This window comes from Egretta garzetta, unplaced genomic scaffold (assembly GCF_000687185.1).
Source record: "Egretta garzetta isolate BGI_Z169 unplaced genomic scaffold, ASM68718v1 scaffold523, whole genome shotgun sequence".
In the NCBI taxonomy this organism is placed as follows: Eukaryota; Metazoa; Chordata; class Aves; order Pelecaniformes; family Ardeidae; genus Egretta; species Egretta garzetta.
The window spans coordinates 1,605,121-1,615,634 of record NW_009259177.1 but is presented as its reverse complement, the minus strand read 5'-3'; the positions used below and the strand labels follow the sequence as shown (position 1 = coordinate 1,615,634).

General features: G+C 38.9%; 1 protein-coding gene across 1 annotated transcript in view; it reads right to left on the bottom strand.

Moving 5' to 3' along the window:
- The window catches only part of ELP4 (elongator acetyltransferase complex subunit 4), a gene marked incomplete at its 5' end in the record, with an annotated part of 155,751 nt that extends 145,237 nt beyond the window's left edge, over positions 1 to 10,514 (bottom strand). Inside the window, 2 exons of the mRNA XM_035891184.1 lie at positions 4,366 to 4,401; positions 10,457 to 10,514. Coding sequence (XP_035747077.1) covers positions 4,366 to 4,401; positions 10,457 to 10,514 — 94 coding nt within the window. The remainder of the gene's footprint in view (positions 1 to 4,365; positions 4,402 to 10,456) is intronic.

Sequence of the window (10,514 nt, the reverse complement as noted above, 5' to 3'; positions counted from 1 at the left end):
CAGGTCCCATGGACTTATGTGCATTCAGGTTCCTCAGGCGGTCACGAACTTGATCTTCTCCTACAGCAGGAGGGGTTTTGCCCTCCCGGTCCCCCTCATGCCATCCATCAACTTGGGAGGGGTGAGGAGAGTTGCCAGTGAAGAGTGAGGCGAAAAAGGTGTTGAGTACCTCAGCCTTCTCCTCATCTGCTGTTACCAGCTTGCTGGTCTCGCTCATCAGCGGGGGTACGCTGTCTTTAGCCACCCTTTTCTGGCTGATATACCTGTAGAAACCCTTCTTATTATTCTTTGCATCCCTAGTCAAGTTTAGCTCCAGCTGCGCCTTGGCCTTCCTGACCCCATTCCTACACAACCGGACTGCGTCCCTATACTCTTCCCAGGATGCCTGTCCCTGCTTCCACTGCCTGTGCAGTTCCCTCTTCCTCCTTAGTTCGACCAGCATCTCTCATCTCAGCCATGCTGGTCTCTTCCCTTCTTTGCCCGATTTCTTACACCTAGGGATCAAGAGCTCTTGCGCTCTGTGGATCACTTCCTTAAAAACAACTGTCTTTTGTTTAATGACAATTTTCCAGCTGGCAGGTTCATTTGATGTCACCCGGTTCATCTACTGGAAGGGGCAGGGAATATTTTAATGGGAAGAAAAACCAAAACTCATCTAGTTTCATGATCTCTGATCTGTGTAAAATATGATCGGTTATACCATTTTTTAATTCTTCCTTTGTCCACAGCAGCTCTCCTCAAACTAAGTGAGGAAAGCAAGATCTTCATTGAAAGCAGTAAGAGAGAAAACTTCTATCATTTTTCCTGAATTCACAGAAATTTGGGTGGAATTTCATTAGAACATTAAACTTAACTAACACTTTCTGCTTTGAAAAAGGTAATTTCTACTCTCTCTCCTAGTTCTCACTGTGCAGTCCTTCTTTCCCTTGTGCTGGGTCTGGTACTCATCTTGCATGTTAGTGAACTGATTCAGGTCACTAAACAGTTTTCTGTCAACCTGGAGAGCTGAGAGCGGAAAAGCACTAGCGCCAGCTCAAGGAACAACACGGCTGCAGAGCCAAGAATGGGGAGAAGGATTTGGGCAACTTCTTTTAGCAATAGTGAACTGCTGTATCAATTCAGTTTTCTCAAAAAAATCTGAGCTTACGTCGTAGCCATTACACTGAGAGCGGCCTACATGGAATTCAGAAATGTCAGTTATTTTTTCTGGTAGGCAACTACGCAAATTACTTAATCTGCACCATAACATAAGCTAATTTATAGACTTTAAGTAAAACCCAAGATTTTCTAAGATTCAGTGAGACAGCAACACCTGCTTCTAACGATGGATAAAATGCAGAAATAAAAATTAGCCTTGAAGTAACAACAAGCCATAATAAGAGCAATTACCTTGTTCACTGGCAAACAGAAAATGCTGTTCAGCTTCTAGCACAGGTTCACATGAGCCTTATACCAACAAAGATAACATGATGCAATCCCAATAGTGGCTAAAACAGACTTCAAGTAAGTTCTCCCTAAATCTCACTGTTAGGTTCTTTAGTATTAAGACTAATTAAAAATATTATAACAATTCAAAATATTTTAACTGAAATTAGATACAAATGCAGACCAGTCTCTGATGTGATGGCTGTCATTCCACAGCGAAAGTAAATACAGATAAAATGGTAGGACCACACTGTTTTCATGCCTTTCAGAAAATGACTGAAAATTGCTGATTGGATCTTTTTTAAGGCTTAAAAGCCACACTCTGAACAGCTGCTAGCCTAGTGGTGCCTATCACTAGAGACATGATGTTTTTGTCTTTGCATAACTTTCTTGCCAATGAATTCTAAACGATATTAACAGAAATATTTTCAAGTGATCAGGATACTAAACCTGGAAGTAAAAATCCTATAAAACATCAAGAAGGACATAACAGGAAGGATGGAATGGAAATCTCTTAAATTGTGAAGCTAGTTTGCATTAAAAACACCGAGAATGCATATTAGAAATGAACATGGAATATTGTTCCTAGCTTTGATTATGAGAATGCCATTTGAACTAATGTCAGAAGAACTGCTAAAGCGAAGATAAATAGCATGTCCTGCTGTAAGGACTATCCACAAGTTCATTCTCTCATACAGAAAGATTATTCAACATACTGGTGGCTACTTATATCCTTGTTTTCTTCTGAACTGTAGTTCAAGGCCTGCAATTCAGCAACACCACCAACAGCATTCAAAAATAGAAACTGTATTTATATTTTCTAATCTTCCAGTTCCTTCTTTCCTTCATTGTCCTCTACCATTTCTCATAAACACTGAGGGTCCTAGACACTTCATCAGCAAGGTCTTAAAATACTCTGCAGACACAATCTTATCTGAAACTACCCAAATCACCTAGGCATATACTAGTCTGCTTTTTCCCTAGGCAAAGCTGAAATCTACTCACTGTTCTCCATTATGATAGTTACGAGATTTCAGCACTCCCTCTGGGTGAAGATTAATACAAAAATTTTTACAACTTTCCCCTTCCTCAGTATCAGCTATGACTAGCTTTTCCACTTCATCACGTAACCAATCAGCCCTTCTCTTGGACTTCTTATAACTGTTGAGGTACTTAAGAAAAACCTGTATTACTCTTGATAATTCTTGCTAGTTGTATCTTACTCTGTACCTGAGTTTTTCAGATTTTGTCTCCCATTTTACAAATTTTTTTTTTACAATACTCCCATTTTACAATTTTGCACTGATCCTCAACAATCTGTGAGGCATTCAAAAGCTCGGGATTTAGCCAAAATGGCACCTTACTACACTTTCAATCTTCTGCAATAAGAAACTGGCATTTTTATGTGTAATAACACCTTTTTTACTTTTATCTTCCAGAATTTACCTACCAATTTCAAACCTATTGACAGTTGTCTTCCTGTAATCCACTATTTGAACTTAAAATAATAAATCCATTTTTAAGGCTTTAATGCAGGATTTTTGGCACTTAATATGTAGGCACTCAGACATTGCTTGTATTTCAAATGTTTTTTTGGTATATTTTGATACAAGTTTTCATCACTCCTACAAATAAGGAAATTGAAGTACTTTACCTCTTATTCAGTGGGAGAAAACAATCACACAACTCTCTGTACTCCAACAGTTCACAGAAATTGCAGTGACTGGAAAGCTAAGAACTAGATCTATTCTCCCTAGGTTCCTAGTTCTCTGTTCCAGCAACTTGGTATCAAAAAGTAGTATTTAAATTGTTATACTATTTAAGATGTGAACACAGATTACACATGTAGATGTTTTCCACATAACTACAGGTGTTTCTCCAGTAACCTTTCATTTTTTTCCTGTATTATCAGTTCTTTTTGCTAGGAAAGTAACAAGCTTGAAAGTTTCTCATAAGGACCATTAATCTGATAAACATTTAAGATACAAAAAAAAAAAAAAAATCACATTTCTATCACGATTCAGGCCTTACATAACTTTGAAGTAGTTTTGTACCCTTAGAACCCCAAGATTAATGAACTGATGTGACAAATCAGATGGTATCTCTTTCAATTTCTCTTCTGCAACAATGATCTTCTTTACTTACATGCTGAAACTGTAAGCACTTACAAGACTAACTTGCAAGAAGTTAATCTTCCCTCACAGCTGTGGTTTTGGTAGCTGTGCTTAAACCGAGGGGTCTGGGAAATGTTTCTCAGCTCTAAGGTCCAGTAAGTATCCTGTGGATATGAAGAGAAGATGTATGTGTACAATAGTCCTTTTCCCCTTTGCTACACTTCAAATAGAAAGGAAAGCTGAGCATCTCAGCTACAATAGAGACACGGTACAGTCTACAAAGACAGCTTCAATGTAGTCTGCAAAGGGAATTCTGATGTAACCTATTTAATCATCTCAGTGTGCGTCATCCACATCCTGACAGAAAGCAGGCTTCCATCAGCTTTCTCCTAGATGATTCTGGCAACAAAAAGATTAAAAGATTCTGTATTTCACATCTTCCTCAAAAGCCAAATTAAACAAAAAAAATCTTTGTGATGATAAACAGTCTGAATCTCACAGGAAATCAAGTAGTTTAGAAAATCTTAAATAATTTGAAAATTTTCCTAAAAAATCCTGAAATTTGCTAAATGCCCTACTTTCAAACAGAATTCTTTAGTATTCTTCCTGGAGGCTCAAACCTGTCTTAAGGTTTTGATCCACCTCCAGTAATTCTTGAAATAGACAATAGTCCACTCCTAAGGCTATCCAAAGTGAAGGGGCCTGAGAGTTATACTTTCTTAAAGTCTGAGCTTAATAAACAATGAAAAGACAGGTTATTTGATACATTAAAATGAGCAAAACATATCAGAATAAGGCCTTAAGTATCTATATATTCTATACTAACCAATAAGAAGAAGGGTTCCAACAGCTACGCCTCCACCTGGAAACAAAACAAAATGAAGAATAAAGTAAGACTACATTTTAATACTATGTTAGAGAACAATTAAGTTTTCTTAGTTTATAAGTCAAAGAAAGGTGATAACGGGGAATTTAAAAATATAAAAGTGAACAACATTTTAATTACCTTTGCAATACTTCCTACAATTCTCTATTATGAAATAATTATACATTACATGTAATTACATATTACACATTACAATTACTTTCACAATATACTGTACTATCATCATTGTGGTAAAAAGATCCTGCAGAGCTCTATGCAACTACACTCAAGTACTACGATAATGATGTACGGTCTGAGCCAGCGAATTTTCACTTGCATGACTCAAGTGAGTAAACATTCTGTATTAATCGCTACCAAGTGATATTCCTTTGTACCAAGAACCATGTATATAAAGTGACCTGCTAAGAGGCTAGCAGATTCCCACCCAAGTCAATCAGGCAAAATCCTGGCTCCACAGGTTTTTATCTTATTACTGGAAACAGGCATGACAATAAGGCAGGTAGGATTTCACCCAGTGAAACCTGGACTGACAGATCATAAAGGTCTTAACACACATCTGAAAAAAATATACTATTAAAGTCTTTTCTAGTATGTCTTGGCCATAAAAACAATTCTATGAATGCAGTTGATTGATTGAAATATTTGTTCAAAAATAAAAATACATTTTGATGGATTTATACATGGCCACTGTTACTTTGCTTTCTTTTTGCTTAAATGATTACAATCAACGCTTATGTTCCAATCAAAGACAACTGAATGAATAATAGAACAGAATCTGCCAATATGTTTTGATACATAGATTCTTATCCCACTGATCTCAACAGTGTGGAGGACCAAGAAAAAAAAAAAAATCTATGAATTCCCATCCTGACTGCTTTATTTCCTTCTTGCAGAGACAGCAAGCATAATTATGTAACAGCGGTTTAAATGGTTGTCCCAAGAAGAAATTTTAACAAAGATGGTGAAAGAAGAATTCATATTTTATTTTAGGTGAAGAGCAAACTGTTCTATAATCTGAATTCCAAGACTGAAAATAGTGGAATAACTTGAAATCAGACTACAAATATTTTATTGCACAATCATGTGACAGGAAAGCTCAAAATTCCTGCAAGTGTTCAGATGGCCATATGTAACTAGCCTATTTCAATGTTTTGCATGAAGGAAACTGCAGTATGTCTTCTGCAATTACATACTGCTTTAAAAGCAAGCTAGGAGCATACTGAATCACATCAGGATGATATCCAAAGCTCTTGATAAAATAAGGCGGTTCTGGACTGCGTAGGTGGACTCTAGTGAACATGATAATTCAGTCTACCAATTTAAGAGCTCATTAAACTCCACTTGAAATTGATTCCAAGACGGATTGGATCAATTCTTAATCTTTAGCTCTGCTGGTGGGACTGCGAATGTCTTTAGCACCTGTAATGTTGATATATACCCAGAGGGAAGAAAAAAAGCAAATTTCTCTCCCATAAGCCAAAAAGTGCTAATATAGTCACATATTAACACCTGAATTAAAACCACTGCAGAATTACTTTGGCATCATGTCATGATGTACCACAATTTGAGCAGTACACCAAGCACAAATGTTTAGTCAGCTACTAATTTCATAGTTGTTCAGCACATCACAGATTTTTTTAAGCTATGCTCCTGAATCAAGATGTACAAACGCCTCAATATTTACAGCAAGCTTATCGAGTAATCAAGCACTTCCTAGATAAAAAAAAAACCAAACACAACAACCAACTAATGAAATCCCCATGTTCTAATCCACCATACAAAACCAGCCATAAGTAACGTATCACATGGCAATACATGGCAATAAGGATTTACAATCTTGATTATAAAAAGCTCACTTGTAGCCACCACAGAAGTCATGCCTATTCTGCTTTTAAATTGCTTGCACAGGAGAGAATTTGTTTGCCAAAGAGTATGTCAGCACAGTCAAAATTCTCACAAGCTATATTTTCAGATCATCAATCTCTTTCTACGAGGCAGAGTTGTAAATACATGCACATTTCTATGCAACGGATCGTTCTGAGACCTACAAATTAGTGGAGACCTTCAACCACAGATCTAATGAATTTAAATACATGTCAGTTATAGCAGAGCTTGAGCAAAGCGGACTTGGACGAGAACTGAGACCTGGCCAGGTTTCTGACAAGTCGTAGATCCTGGCCCGTGGGTGAAGCAAGCCAGCAGCAGGCAGGGGGTTTCCTAGATGGGGTGGTCCTGTCTCTTTTGTTTTACAAATTTAATTTGGCTACAGGTAGGATCTGGAAATGTCCTGGGAGCATTATAGGCAAGCTTGTCTGGTACTGATGCAAGCTGAGTACTTGGGCCATTTGAACAACGATAACCAATTGCCAAAGCAGGGCTGTGTACTTCAGTGTAACTTCGTCAGAATGAGTTGTTTTCCCATCCTGTAACTTATTGCTGCATGCTGTATTTTAGAAATCCGAAATAAAATGACGGAAGGGGAGCTATGCAGTGGACTATATTGCCATCAGGAGACAGCTAACAATGTTTCTTCTCAGTAAATGCATTTTAAATGCCCTCCACCATTATAATTGCATGGTCCAGGCAAACTCAGGTCAGAGGATTGGCTTTACATTATCAGATGTAGTGAACAGTTTGAACAAGTGTATTCTATTACATGGAATGTAAAACTATTGCAGTCACCATGGTTACATATTCATATTACAATGAGCAACAATAATAGTAAAAACATGACAGGAAAAAGTAGCAGGAGTGTTCATAGAACCAAAAGTAAGAGGTAAGATCTTCAGGTTTCCTAAGAAAACTGCTGTGAACTTGTAATTCTTTCTTATTTTAACATTTTTAATTTTATTTTTGCCAGTATCTAAGGCAGTACTACATGTAAACAACTAAGCAACACTCGTAACTTTCTGCGTTGCTACCTACAGCAATGAGATTTAAGAGCTTAGGGACAGAAACACAACAAACTTTGCAGCTTGAGAAGTGTCCTGATAGTTTTCAAAGCATATCTGTGACCCTTTTCAAGCATCTTGAAACAAAACATTCAATACCAAGTGTGCGATGGTTATATTACACAGTAGTTACAGCTCATTACAGAGAACTGCTTCAGCACAGATCAGGCATATATGGCCTATAAACCTTGAAAGTAAACTTGAAGACGAAACCTGGAGATGTAAGAAGCACCTTAATGGTAACATGGCTTTTGAAATCCAGCACATATCTACCAATTCTTTTGGAAAGGAAATGCACTTATTAAGGAAGAGCTAGCCATCAACAATAATGTAACAAATTGGCCAGTAGCTGTAGCGTAAAAAAATTCTTCCTTTTCGTCTCCAAAAGTTTCTAATTAGACCTGATAACACCATGCTTTCACATTTTCACATTTTTAATTCACAGTTATTCATAAGCTGTATCTTCATGTTTGGCAAATAATTCCATATTTGGGTCGCATTTTCTGGACAAAGCCAACTCAAATCCAAGCCCAAAGTGTGAGAGCTGGAAGACTATGCCTGGTGACAGTTAAAAAATATGTCTATGAAAAATACAAGACTAAAAGAGTTTATAGTAACTACCATTGGTAATTTATACAAAAAGGTTTGTCCTCAGTCCCTGGTGACAATAAAATTAAATATTTTGTACAGTCAATTATTTAAATGCTAGTGGGCAAGATGAAAGAAAAAAAGTAACAGCATTCTTTAAGAAACACATAAATAGCATTCTGCAAGACACTTAGGAAACATTTCCAGACACCCCCAAAAGGGACACAAAGGAGACCAAGTACAATACTTCTACAGTCACCAGCATAGTGGGCTGCGTCAACAGAAGCTCAGTTGGTTGGTCAAGGGATGTGACTACTCCCCTTTACTCAGCACTCATTAAATCACATCTGGAATACAACGTCCAGTTTTGGGCCCCTCAGTACAAGAAAGAAGTAAAGATAAACTTAAGTGAGTTTGGCAGAGGGGAACTTAGATGGGGCAAATGACTCAAGAGGAGTGGCTGAAGGAACTGGCCCTGTTCAACCTGGAGAAGAGAGGAAGACCTGAGAGCTGGCATCAAAGAGAAGCTACTGAGAAGACAGCTGAGCTCTTCTCTGAGGTGCACAGCAGGAGGGCAAGAAACAACAGGCATAAATTGGAACAGGAAAAGTTCCAAGTGAATATAAGGAAAAAGAAAATTCCCTACAAAGATAATTAAGCATTGGCCTGGGTTGTCCAGAGAGGCTGTGAAATCTTTGCCATTAAAGATTTTCAAGACTCAACTGGACAAAGCCCTGAGCAACCAACTCCAAATTCAGTGCTGAGCCTGCTTTAAGGCTGCAATAGATGAATTCCTGAGGTCCTGGTCCAGCCTCCAAAATCAGTGTTTCTGTACAGGTCCACCTAGCTGCCTAATATCTGGTATCAATTGAAATTTCATTATAGTACAGCATATTTGGCATGAGTCTTTCCTGGCCTACCCACTCAGCCTCCAGAAATCAGCGACAACCAGGCTAGGAGGTTACCAAAAATTTAAGACAGGAATATAGGGTTTCCCAGTTATTCAAAGACACCACAAACCAAAAAACATTGTAAAAGTATTTTCAAAAGTTGCTATTCCTAGGGTTGATGAACTGTCTTGTTCTAGTGTAAAACTTGTAAAGGTCAGGAAATAATTGAATATTTAAATGACAAGGAAAAGGTATTTTAGAAGGGATCCTGGGTTTACTGGAAGAAGTCTCCCCGGTTTCCATAACAAACCACTAATTATGTTAGCAAATGCCTGGACATTTAGGGGTTTGCCACCATGGGAGCTGTCTACATCTTCTGACCTATGCTGTGCAAAATCCACTCTTTATAAAAGGGAATATGAACAAGAGCTGGAATATTCAATGCAAATCTTATATTTATGCAACCAAAGGGCTTCACAAATTGCACTCACTTAATGAAATACTTCTCTCTTAAGGAAGAAGAGCTTTCTCCACAAGGATGCCAAACCCTGATGGAAATGCAGATGTTCCCTACCAGACAGACACACACACAAAAGATACGTAAATGTGGTTCTCCTTAAGTTACACAGGCTGCAAAAACTTTTTTTATAGAATGGATACAACTTTTATATGTATCCTTATCCATATGGAATATTCTTAGAAAGAAAAATGTTATATTCCTATATTTCATGTACTCCTCCAGGGATGACTGAGCAAAGCTGAAGTCAAGCCTTCCTCACCTAAAAGTAGTCCCATCTATGTATACTGAAGGCGAACTGCAATGGTATCAGTAGTTAGTAAAAGGATCATGCAGCCCTAATGCATACGGACAAAACATGCAGTTTATACCTGTGAAATGAATTCATTCCCAATCCAAGTAAACGGTGCTAGTCCATGCCACAGATTATAACATAGCAATGGCCACAACGGATCATCCAAGGAACTATCTGACACCGACAGTAGGCAAAAGCAGATTCACAGGCAGTAAGAACAGCGTCACACCAGTGTAACTTATCTAAACGGGGCACTTACAATGATGTAGCAGCGGCAGGCAAGGCAGAAAAGCCACACTAAGAGTTCAGTCCTATGGTCAAACACACCCTAAAAATTACCACACATTCAACTACGAATTAATTCAGCAAACGTGTTTTTCAAACCTGAAAACTTCAGACTCTCTACCGTGACAGGGTGAAATATGACAGGAATGTGTTACTAAGAAATTTACAAAGTAGCTTTCCACTCTAGAAAGGCTGCTTAAAGGGATTTAAATGGCCGGCAAAGAGCAATCTTCTCCTCCGCAGGCAGACTACAAAGCAGGCGCTGCCGCCTGTACCGCCTCCTCCTCACACGAGGGCGGGGGGGCTCAAGGCGGGAAACGGATCCTACTTTGCCCCTTCCTCTTCTCCCCCCCACACTCCCCCCAATCCTGGGAACTGCGGGGAGGGAGGAAAAGCCTGCGGGAGTAGCCGGGGGGTCACGGCAGGTAAATGACAGGCAGGGCCTGGCGAAGGAGAGGGCCGCCGGGCGGGGGAGGGCAGCACCCAGGTCCCGCTCCCCACCAACCTAGCACACAGTCCAGGGAGGGGACCCCGCTGGAGAGCAGCAGCTGCCCGTGGCGAAC